The sequence below is a fragment of the Phodopus roborovskii genome, unplaced genomic scaffold (genome assembly GCF_943737965.1).
Source record: "Phodopus roborovskii unplaced genomic scaffold, PHOROB, whole genome shotgun sequence".
Lineage (NCBI taxonomy): Eukaryota > Metazoa > Chordata > Mammalia > Rodentia > Cricetidae > Phodopus > Phodopus roborovskii.
This window is the reverse complement of record NW_026126665.1, coordinates 140,172-152,410: the sequence shown is the minus strand read 5'-3', so window position 1 is coordinate 152,410 and position 12,239 is coordinate 140,172. Positions and strand designations below refer to the sequence as shown.

At 42.5% G+C, this 12,239-nt stretch overlaps 1 protein-coding gene across 2 annotated transcripts in view; it reads left to right on the top strand.

Annotated features, from left to right (window-relative positions):
• Positions 1–12,239, top strand: part of Vcl (vinculin) — a 104,044-nt gene that overhangs the window by 87,976 nt on the left and 3,829 nt on the right. Inside the window, exons 15-20 of one of the 2 annotated variants that reach the window (XM_051174455.1) lie at positions 2,359–2,467; positions 3,568–3,870; positions 4,979–5,103; positions 6,960–7,145; positions 9,928–10,131; positions 11,997–12,200. In XM_051174455.1, coding sequence (XP_051030412.1) covers positions 2,359–2,467; positions 3,568–3,870; positions 4,979–5,103; positions 6,960–7,145; positions 9,928–10,131; positions 11,997–12,200 — 1,131 coding nt within the window. The remainder of the gene's footprint in view (positions 1–2,358; positions 2,468–3,567; positions 3,871–4,978; positions 5,104–6,959; positions 7,146–9,927; positions 10,132–11,996; positions 12,201–12,239) is intronic. The other variant, XM_051174456.1, reaches the window with a different exon arrangement.

The following is a 12,239-nucleotide window of genomic DNA, read 5'->3' as shown; positions in this document are numbered from 1 at the left end:
TGTGATATACTGGGGGGTTCTGCTGGGCTTTACAAATCTGTGATTTGTGGGAACTTCTCTGGGAAGGGGAGGGAAGTAGTCCATGTGTGCTTACATTGCCTGTTAACCCATCAGAATTTCTCTGTCCCCCTCTCTTTCTTCTTTCCCTCCTTGGGTATGGAACTCAAGGATGTATACATGCCAGGTGAATGAGCTCACAGCACCTCTGAGCTACATATCCTAGCCCATTTGGAAAAGTCACATTAATTTAACTTAAATTAAAACAACAATAACGAAAAACCTGGGTCCTGTTTATGAAGCCCAGGTTGGCCTTGAACTCACCTCAGTGACTTAAATGATTGGATGACAGGCATGCACCACTATGCTTATCTTCATCCAGCCTTTTTAGAAAGTCTCATAAAATAAGAACATTCTTAATTAAAAACACAACAAAATCCTTCTGTAAAGCACTAAACAAAACAGAATTTCAGCACAAAAGTGAGATTAAACAACAACAACAACAAAACTAACCCTAGAAGGACAGAAGTGTAAGGGCTGCAGCTGTGTGAAGTATAGTAAGTCTTCTTGCTTTTCTGAAATGTTCGAAAAACTAACTCTTCCTTTGCTTTTTCCTACATGTTACCCTAACATGTTTCCTTAACACTTGGGGCTTTCCCCCCAATACTTTGGGCTTCTTACCTTTCTGTAATGCGTTCCACCTTGCCATGTGGCTATTTGTCTGCCACGTGTCTGACCCCCGCGTCAGCTTAGATGGCTTTTTCCTTTTCTCCTACATTCATCTCCTTCAGGCAGCTGCTGGTTTTATAGCTTGCCCTCCCTGTGATTTTTCTTTTAAATTCTAATACAATTGTCCCCATGCTTCTAAAAACAAAAACCAGCCCAGAACACTAGACTTAAATATTGGAAAGATTGAAGACTTTAGAGATGGACTCATGTGCATTCTAACTTTCTCATAGTTATCCCTTCATAATGCAGTGTTGAGGAATAAAAACACACATGCATGGACTGTGCATTATTAGTTTCTCAAGCTTCTTTCCCAAACACTGTCACTAACTAGCTAGGAATCTCTATAGAGTGTCTTGAATTTTGCATCTTGGAAGTGAAGATGTTGTCCCACCTCTCATGGTTTTTTTTGAAAAGATATAGTCTTGTAATAAATGTGAAAGCAATTTGTTATCTGAACAGGTATTTTAGTTAATATCCTAAATAAAATTTGAGTAATTTTTTAAAATTGTGAACAGTTGGTTTGATCACTAGTATTCATAAATCGGATCTTAGTAATTTTTTTAAAAAATATTTTATTTGCATTGGTGCTTTGTACACATGTATGTCTGTGTGAGAGTGTCAGATCTTAGGGTTACAGACAGTTGTTAGCTGCCATGTGGGTGCTGGGAATTGAACTTGGCTTCTCTGGAAGAGCAGTTAATGCTTTTAACTGCTGAGCCATCTCTCCAGCCCCATGGGCAATGTTTTGTTTCATGCTATTATTTTATTTTATACATAGGGTTTTACAGTAAAGCCCTGCTGGTCTGGAACTCACCAAATTGGTCTTGAATTCACAGACATCTCCCTGCCTGTCTTCCCAGTGATAGTATTAAAGGCATGCCTACTATACCAACCTTCTCTCTTATTTTTGAGATATGGATCTTGCTCTGTAAGTAGTCTAGGCTAACATTAAATTTGAAATCTTTTTGCCTGCTTTTACCTCTTGAGTGCTGAGATTATAGGCAGTATTCATTCAGTTGATTTTTTAAATCTTATTTTATTTTTAAACATATTATTTTTCCCAGGCTGTTTTTGAACTTGTAAACCTCCTGCCTCAAGCCTTTAATCTTGGAGTTCAGGAGACAGAGGCAGGTTCTCTGTGAATTTGAATCCTGCCTGGTCTACAGAGTGAGTTTCAGGACAGCCAGGGCTGTCCTGACATGGAAACTTTGTCTTTAAAAGCACAACCAAACCTCCAGCTTTAGGTTCCCAGGTGCTGGGATTACAGGATTGAACTACTTTGCCTGACTGAATTTTTAGTTTCTTTTTGGTTCTTTTTAAGATGAAAGCATTGATATGAAGACATCGGCATCTGTTTTATTGTGTTCTTCTGAAACATTAAATGAATGTTCATTTACATTGACACCTTATTTTTTTTCTTCTTCAAACTAGGATGTGACTCTTAAGCTTTTGTATGATGCCCCCCACTCTGAGGTCTGTTTATGGTACCAAACTTAATGTGTTCAGCCTGAAGAGGCTGGCCAATTTTGGTTTTCTGGTGTCATCTATGGGAGAAATGGAGAAAAGGTAAAATGATTTGTATTTTGGATGTGCTGGTGCCCTGATATTTGAAGATTGCTTTGTCATTGACAGGTCATCTCTGCTGCTCGAATCTTACTGAGGAACCCTGGAAACCAAGCTGCTTATGAACATTTTGAGACTATGAAGAACCAGTGGATTGATAATGTTGAAAAGATGACAGGTAGAATTTTACAAAATTCTTTTGGTCTAATGCATGAGTTCTGAGGACCTCAAGCGACTGGTTATATCAACTGTAATTGGAGAAAGGGACAGTTGGGCTCAGCAGTGTGCTTTGCCCTGATCAGGGAGCTGAGCAGAGGCGGCTTCTCATTCAGGCTTTGCTACTGTGTTGGGAGAGAGACTAAGTCTTTATTTTAATACCGCCCTCTGGTGTGATGTTCATTGTTACAGCTCCTATCTTCTCTGTGAATAGGTCTTTGCCCAGTCTCAGCTAGAGTTTGGTTTCAGAGGCGGGGAGGCGGTGTTTTTGTTTTGTGAATACAGTAAGGGGCCCTCTCATTTTCAGAGGGTTCACATTTCAAGGAACCACAATAGCTACCATTTAACTCAACATGTCTCAGAGTTTCCTCCAACTTATCAACTACATAGTTCTAAAAAAACAAAACAAAATAAAAAAGGAGACACCTGTGTCTGTGTGACTGAAGAAGAACTCCTGAATCTTCCCTGGTCTTTGCAGAGGGATAGGACAGAAGAGCAGATATGAAGAGTATGGGCTCTTGGCTGTCCCTGTAGAATCTTCTGTCAGGGGTCTGTAGCAGCCAGAGATGAAAGTGGAGCTCCCGAAGTGTTATAAGAGAGGTAACAGAAATAAGAAGCAGGCTGTTAAGGTTACTGGAATCCTCCGTGTGGCTCATCTTGGGCACTTTAAGCTGCCAGCAGTCAACAGGTGGCCGGAGAGTGAGACGAGAAGGGAGAAAATGTCATTAGCAGATACTGTGGTGGTGATGTGAAGTTTCAGACTCAACCCTTGCTTCCCCTCCCAATGTCTTTGCATCTCTGCCTGCCTGTGGTGGATATAAGAGAGCCAGTGAGCACGGTCAGTATAAGCCCTGAGTCTAAATGCCCTCTGAGCTGTGCTTGCACTTCTGTTTTTAAGCTGTTTTGTTCACTTGGAAGCTTCCAATTTTGTAGGACCAGCTTTGAACTGAGAAGAGAATTCTGAGTGTTGTACTTTCTCATGAGAAGCAAACTGACAACGGTGTTTTAGAGTCTTTGTTCTTCTAAAAAACAAACTCCATTTCATTTCCGTTTTCTTGACAGGGCTGGTGGACGAGGCTATTGATACCAAATCTCTGTTGGATGCTTCTGAAGAAGCAATTAAAAAAGACCTGGACAAGTGTAAGGTAGCCATGGCCAATATTCAGCCTCAGATGCTGGTCGCTGGAGCAACCAGCATTGCTCGTCGGGCCAACCGGATCCTGCTGGTTGCTAAGAGGGAGGTAGAGAACTCTGAGGACCCGAAGTTCCGTGAGGCTGTGAAAGCTGCCTCTGATGAATTGAGCAAAACAATCTCCCCAATGGTGATGGATGCCAAGGCTGTGGCTGGTAACATCTCTGATCCTGGTAAGCAACAGTGCATGGTGTCTTTCATCCTAACTGCAAGGCTAGCTCAGCAGAGATGGAAGAAGAGTAGTCTTCCACCACCACCGCATACAAAATCTGGGAGGAAAAGTATGGACAATGCCTGGTGTGGTTTCCTGTAACCTCAGCACCCAGGAGGCTGAGGCAGGAAGATAAGTTTGAGGCCAGTCTGGGTTATTTAGCCAATTCCAGGGTATAGAATGAGACTATTTCTTAGAAACCCCAAAGAAAAAACTGTAAACATTTGATTTGAGAATGTTGTATTAATGTTTTCCTCTGTTAGTTTTGTGCAGTACTGCCAGAATCAGTATCTCTATACTTTCTTGACATTGTCTGGCTTCCTAGCCCAGTTCATAATCATTAGTTTGGAAACTTAAAAAAAAAAAAAAAAAAAAAAATAGCTACCCGAATCTTTTTTTTTTTTTTTTTTTTTTTTGGTCATATTTAGAGTGCATAAATTAACTCTGGTTTCTTAGGCCCTAAATGAAAGAATGTGTGAGTTTTCTTCAGCTCCATTTCAGTATCACTAATGGAGATAATGATTGCTGCCATGCATTTGATTGCAATCATGTATATCTCTTCCTTTTTGGAAACCTACATTTCCCATCTTGTTTTTGAGAACTTAGGCTGCCTGACTCACTCCTGGCCTAAACAGAATCTCCACAGTGATGGTGGATCTTTTCATTGGAGTTTCTAAATATTTTAGCAGTTCCAGATAAGGGTTAATACACTGAATGCCAACTAGAGCACATAGAAAGATGAGATGTACTCCAGGGAGTACAAATTCAATCTGGAGCTGACATCTCCCATGCTCTGCACTCAGCAGACCTGTCTCATGACCATTCTTCATCATAAGAGTAGTGATGGGTACCACCTGAGCCATTCGAAGGCATCCTCACCACTTTAAAAACAGCTGGCCTGTGACACTTCATCAGAGTCTCTGACTTGCCCTACTTCCCTTGTTACTGCCCATGATTCCCGCTGGCAGCTTCACATTCTGCCTCATTAATGGGAACCAGTTCTTCTGCTAGATGGGCAGTGCCTTGGGCCCTGATCTGCCCAGCTGAAAGTGAGAGTGTTTTGTCTTTAGGCCTGCAAAAGAGCTTCCTGGACTCAGGATATCGGATCCTGGGAGCCGTGGCCAAGGTCAGAGAAGCCTTTCAACCTCAGGAGCCTGACTTCCCACCTCCTCCACCAGACCTTGAACAGCTCCGAGTAAGTAACTCAGTGGTGGGAGGAATTGAACAGCCAGGGGTTGAACTTGTGCGAGAGGCAGATCCACTTTTACAGTCTCCAGGTCAGGTGGCTTGTGTAGCCTTTATGTGATTAGAGACAGATCTTGAGTTTCATACCTGTCTTGATGGCATCGTAACCCAGCACTTGTATATGTATTTATGTGATATTAACTCATTGGCTGGGTGAGAAGGGAGCAGAGGTAAGTGCAGTTGTGATGGAATGATGAGGTACAAATTGTAAAAGGGTTTGTACATTTTGTGGAGAGGATTGCTAAAGGGGCAATTGCAGTATTAGAATCTTGTTAGGTTCTTACCTTTCTTTTTAGTAACAAAATTAATTTAAAAAAAATTTTTTTTAAAAAGTGTGTTTGAGTGCATGTGCATCCGTGCATGCGTGTGCTTGTGGAGGAAAGATGTTAACTTCAGGTTTTGTTGCTCAGGAGACATCCACCTTAGTTTTGAAGCCAGGACCTCTCACTGGGATGTAGGGCTTGCTGGCTGGCCAGTGAGTCCATGGGATTTGCTTGTCTCTGCTTCCTCAGGGCTAAGTTTACAAGCACATGTACCATGCTGAGTTTGTTGTTTTTGGGTTTGATTTTGGTTTTTTGAGACAGGGTCTCTCTACATAGCTCTGGCTGTCCTGGAACTCTATGTAGACAAGGCTGGCCTCAAGATCGTGAAGAGATGAGAGATTGAGCTGGGATTGAAGGCATGTGCCACCACTGTGGCCTATGCTGAGTTTTTTATTTGCTAGGGATCAAAATAGGGTCTTCATGCTCAGAAGAGGTGCTAGATTCCCTGGATCCAGAGTTATAGATGGACATGAGCTGCCCTGTGGGTGCTGGAAATTTGAATTGAATTTTCTAGAGGAGCAGCAAGTGTTCTTAACTGCAGAACCATCTCTCCAAGCCCTCAAATCTTTTTGTAATTCTTTCCCAGAAAGTCCCATGAATATATTTTTCCATAGTTTAAGAATAACTGGGTAATATCTAGGTGGGTAATATCTTGCAGCAGTTACAAATCCTAGAAACAGACATAGTAATGATCATATGCAAATATTTTCTTCAGTTAACAGTTTAGAAATATGTTGATTTGGAGAATAGCAAATCAAGGCAATAATTGTTTGTACTTCCTTTAGTATGTTTTTTTTTTTTTTTTTTTTTTTTTTTTTTGAGACGGGGTTTTTCTGTGTAACTGTGGCTGTCCTGGAATTCTCTCCGTAGACCAGGCTGGCCTCAAACTCACAGGGAACCACCTGCTTCTGCCTCTTGAGTGCTGGGATTAAAGTTGTATGTCACCATCACCTGGCTATGTTTTCTTATTTAATGTCAGTAAAAGATGTCAGATTGGTTAAGGACAAAGCTGAGTAAGGACTAATAGGTAAGGTTGGTAGTTTCTCACTTTTCAACATTTTTTTTATACTTTCCAGTGAGTCTCTTGATGCTAAGAGCCATAGGAGTGATGTTCCTGGCAAATGACTCCTTTGAGTTATGACATTTAGAATTAGGGCTGTAGAAATCATGTGGCAGATGCAGAACTTGAAACTCCAATGAGAAGTTATTGCCTCTCATTTGTTCTTTGATAGCTCTATGGGGATTGGCTTTGAAATTGTTGATCTGGTAATTCGATGTATGCCTCCCAGGGGATATGACCCACACACAATAGGTAGTTTTTTGTAGAGAATTTGTTTTTTTAAAATTCCGATTATACAGGCGGGCCTCATGACTGGGTGTGGGTGGTCTTATAGGGAGTCAATATGGGTAGTTTTTCTAAATTGGTTTTTTTGATAGTAGTTCTTAGGGCTTATATTGACAAACTGCTTTTTCTCATTTGTAGCTAACTGATGAGCTTGCTCCTCCTAAACCACCTCTGCCTGAGGGTGAAGTTCCTCCACCTAGGCCTCCACCACCAGAAGAGAAGGATGAAGAGTTCCCTGAGCAGAAAGCTGGGGAGGTGATTAACCAGCCCATGATGATGGCTGCCAGGCAGCTCCATGATGAAGCTAGGAAGTGGTCTAGCAAGGTAAGCTCTGAGATGTTCCTTGTCAAGAGTGGGAGTCTTCCCAGGAAGGATGGAGAACCATATCCACAGCTCAGGAAGAAGTCTATTTGGAGTCACTTTCCTGCTTGCTTACTGGCAGTGTTTCAGCCAGTATGTTCTTTTTACCAGTGATTTAGTGAGAAGTTTATAGTGTTTGATGCCTTGCCTCTCTTGGGCAAAAGCAAAAGCTGGGATGTCTGTGGTTAAAGAAATATTTCTTCCTCTCTGTCCATTAGTGTCAGTTCTGACTCCTGCTGATGTTTGGGCTCTTTTTTTATAAACAATATATTTCTTGGATTATTGAATGTTTTTCAGTGCTCCATTAGTAACTGGCCAAACTTGAGTATGACAGTATCTTCTGTGGGCTTTGCTAGATGATATCTTTCCGTTTCCTTCAGTCTTCGCATTAAGAAGCAGGAAGACTAGTGTCTTTGACGCAGTGTGTTTTTGTCCTTTCTCAGACTCCCTGTCCCCTCTTTACTCATCTTAGTTAATTTGAAAGTGTAAGTATTAACGATGCGGGCGAGAATCTGAATGCGCAGCAGTCCTGCCTCCATGTCTGGCCTATTTCCCCGAGTGGTGGAGATAACTGGTTTAGAGTGAAGTTCTGTTGCTTCTTTAGCAGTGATATGTGGTTCTTAGTTCTAAACTGTTTCTAATGTACCCTGAACTCTAGCCCTTCATCCCCACTGTATTCCTTTATTTTTACATCCTCAATTGAATATACTTCCCAAGGTAACTGGTCCGCCTGAAGTTAATCTTGTTGTAACCCCCACCCAACCCCCACCTGAGAAGTTGACCTTGGTTTTTAATCCAATGTTAGAAGTCATCTGGGAGCTCAGGTTCTCAAGTGGAAACCTTGCTGTTGTTGGACCTGATCTGTGGAATTAATTATAATGGTGTCTCTCTGATACCCCAGGATGATGTAGCACAAATCTACTATGCATGGAGAATGGGAGAATGACAATAGAGCTGATTTTCCACTAAAAAATTTAATTGTAATAAAATTCAGAGAGTTAGGTAGCATTTGCCCTACTCTGTTCAATGTGTTCCTAAGTCCTGGCCAGAAGGTCTGAATTCATGAGTTCACTAGCTTTGAGTTATATATGGTTGGGGAAGGAATGTGTTTGTGTCTGTCCATCTTTTCACTCAACTTCAGCATCAGTAAATTGCTCTTTTGTTTCCAAGGAATGGGGATAAGTCATGGTTGAGACAGTTTAGGAGAAAGAACTGGTGCTGGCTATTGATGGAACTTTCTACATCCCCCACCAACTGGCCTGGTGTCTTCCAACTTCATGGCCATGTTTTGATGGGCGTTGTATTTAGGATAAGAATTTTCATTTTTGTTCTTGTTGAGAATTATTCTTATTTTATGCCTATGGGTGTTTGCCTGCATGTATGTTTGTGTAATCATCTGTGTGCAGTGCCTATGGAAGCCAGAAGAGGGCATCGGGTCCCCTGTAACAGTAGTTACAGATGGTGGTGAACCGTCATGGGGTGCTGGGAACTGAATCCAGGTCCTGGAGAACAGTCAATACACTTAACCACTGGACTATCTTTCCAGCCTAAGAATTTCTATTTTTAATTTTTTAAGTTTTCTTGAGATAGCCTCCTGACTCACTGGTCTCCAATGTGGTCTTCTAGCCTCTGCCTCTGGAATCCTGAGACTATAGAAATGTACTGGTAGGCTAAGACTGTTAGGAACCTTAACTAAAATATATGAATACATATTTCCTCCTGATTACAGATTCTTGGTGTAACAACCTGTATTTACCAGTCTTTTTATGAATGGCTTGGCTTCATTACAGCAATTCCTTTTCTTTCCATTCCAGCTTGTTTTTCGCATCCGTTCTCTATATCTTCCCAACCCTCTACAATTCCTACCTTTGGTATAAAATTCGTGTTGTCCCTCTCTTGGCTCCTTTTGTACGAATCCATTTTGGGTTCATATGAGGGCTCCTCCTAGCTTAGCCTTATTTAATTGCCAAGTCTATGTGTTACCTGATCTGTGAACTAGTAAGTTGAGTTTGAGGTGAGTGAGAAGCGGTTTTAAACAAAGGAGAGATTTAGGTTGTATCTAGAGTCAGTGCTTTCATTTGCCATAGTAAGATATTGTGGAAGTTTTGTCTTTGAAGATCTTTTTAAGTCTAAAATGTGTAGGGTTTTCACTGCTATGAGAACTAGGCAAGGTGTGTTCCTGAGGCTCCTTATAGCATGGTAAATCCTCTTCATGCACCATTATGTTGATTTTCTTGTCTGTTTCCTGGCTTGCTATTGCTTTTTCCTAATCCTGGACTTCTAATTCCTAAAGAAAATAATGTCTAGTAGCTGTAGAGCTGCGTGTTCCAGGATGATGGAATAGTGAGTGTCTGATTTAGGAGGATGTGCAGTTTTCCTCTTCAAACAGCTTATGTGGCTGTGTTTACTTTTCCCTTTTGGATTTCTTTTAAAGGCAATGTCTACTGTGTTGTTTGGTTCCCTAAACATGTGATTCTGGTCAGGTTTAACTTCAGCAATAAGCATACATTGCCTTCTCTGGAAACCTTTTGCTAGAGCAAATTTCTTCACTTATTTCAAGGTGACTTAGGCTGAAGGCTGAGTTCCTGTCTTTGAACCTTGGTTCACCTGGCTGCTAGGAAGATGCCATTTTCTTTTCCATCCCAGGCAAGCTTTGGTTACTAAACCAGCTGAAGCTCCCTTTCCCAAGTCCTGTTGTTCTTACTAACACTATCCCTATTTTTCACCCTTCCTGCCATCAACAAAGCAGGGTATCCCAGCCGCTCAGGTGGGTATAGGAGTTGTAGCTGAGGCAGATGCGGCTGATGCTGTTGGGTTCCCTTTCCCCTCTGACATGGAAGACGATTACGAACCTGAGCTGCTGTTAATGCCATCTAATCAGCCGGTCAACCAGCCCATTCTGGCCGCGGCTCAGTCCTTGCACCGGGAAGCTACCAAGTGGTCTAGTAAGGTACTGATTGGTACCCCCAGTTGGGGGCTGCTCCAAATGCATCCGGCCATGTGCAACCTTGACACCTTGCCTCACTCATTGTCTGTGCGGGTCCTGTGAGTCTGAGCTGGGTGGGCAACTGTCTATCTGCACCTTGTTAGGGCTGGCTTCACAAGTTTGATAGGTTTGCTGATGTCTGAATGAACTGCATTTATGTTTAGGGAATAAAGAGAAATGGGGTCAATTTTCAAAGTATTCATTTTCTTCCCATTTTTGTGGCCATTAATTGGGACTATAAATTCATTGGGAAGCTGTAGCTGCATCTCTCAGTGACTTCTAGGTCAGGAACCATTGGGGACCACCAAGCTTTGCTGAGCTCCCATTGACCTCTCACTGATGCTCAGGCAGAGTTGATCAGGACAAGATCAGCTTTATATGGCAGAATCTCTGTGGAGGACTGCTTGCTGCCCTGCACCTGGCTGTGTGACAGATGCTGGCCCTTGTTGGAGCCCATGGGAAAGGGCTTCACCAACTGCTTCTCCAGTTGTCTCAGAGGGGTTGGGAGTGGCCTCAGGGAAATCGCAAGGCCATCAGCTAGGTGACAGAGCCTTGGGTACTAAACTAACATTTGTTTGGAGAGTATAGGTGTAGAGTGATCACCTTTTTTGTGTTTCCTGTTTAAAGATGGCATGTTGCAAGAAAGAGTCTGAAAATGGTGGGTAATAACTAACCCTGGCACTGTGCTATCTTCTAACCAAAGTCATGTAATCCTAAATTACCTCAGGTCTACACTGGAAGTACGTCCAAAAGGCTTCATCTAATACATGCCTCTCCTTGTTACTGCCTCCCAAAGCTCAGTTTATTTCCTGTGACATGTACCTTCCAACATCAGTGAGGAGCCACTTGATGGTCCCTGTGGAGCTCTTGCAGAGCACCCTGAGTGCCATGGTTTGTGTGTGCCTCACTGCACTGCATAGAAATTGAAAAGCATGAGGGGAAAAATGAGTGGGGCTTGGCCATTCAGATAATTTTAATTAAGGACATAGAATAAATTGCTTACATATCTCATGATCCACAAAGGTTTTTAAGTGAATCAGATGCCAAACCTCAGAAAAATAATGACATTTATAGCTGGATTCAGGTTATTTGATTCTCTCCTCAGCATCCTCCCAAGTGAACATTCCTCATTGGAGGCTTCACTTAGCTGATGGACTGTTGAACTGATTTGTGGGATCATTTTTTTTTTTAAAAAAATGTGGAATGATTAAAACAGTATGCTCTTTCAGGCTGACAGGTCAAGAGAACTAGAGGGAGGCCAAAGTAGTCTAGATGAAAAAAAAAATATCCATCTCTCCCCCCATTTTTCTCTCAGGCTGAGACTCCTCATCTGGGGTTTTAAGTTCTAGTAAAGTAGCACAAGTACTTGGCTGCTGTTTTCAAGAGCAGAGGTGAAGAGGATGCTTTCAGCATCTGGAAAGCCTCCTCGGTGTTCTTCCTCACTGGCCAGCTTGACTGCTTTCTCCCCTATTAGAGATGACAATGCCTTTGTGATGGACTCTTGGCTCTGTCCCTATGTTATTGACACAATTAACTTGGAGATGCTCAAGTGCTTGTTTAGTGCTGTGCCTGGGGCACCCACATTGCCCTTTCAGACTAATCTCTGGGTCTTCATTGTTTTTATTCAGGATATTGTCTCTGAGTGCTGGGGCAAGTACCCAGTCTCTACTGTCTCTCCAGTGCCTTCTACTACCTCAAACAGTACTTTCCCGTTTCTTTAGCCTTCCAGAGCTGCTGGAGCAGCAGGCTTCCTCCTCTCTGTCTTCCTGCTTTCCTGAACTTGGCCAATGTGTGGGCAGAGCTCATTCTGTATCTTTTCTTCTCTCTAGGGTAATGACATCATTGCAGCAGCCAAGCGCATGGCTCTGCTGATGGCAGAGATGTCTCGGCTGGTAAGAGGGGGCAGTGGTACCAAGCGGGCACTTATTCAGTGTGCCAAGGACATCGCCAAGGCTTCTGATGAGGTGACTCGGCTGGCCAAGGAGGTTGCCAAGCAGTGCACAGATAAGAGGATTAGAACCAATCTCTTACAGGTACTCAGGGAAAAAGGCTTTTATGGGTATGTGTGTATG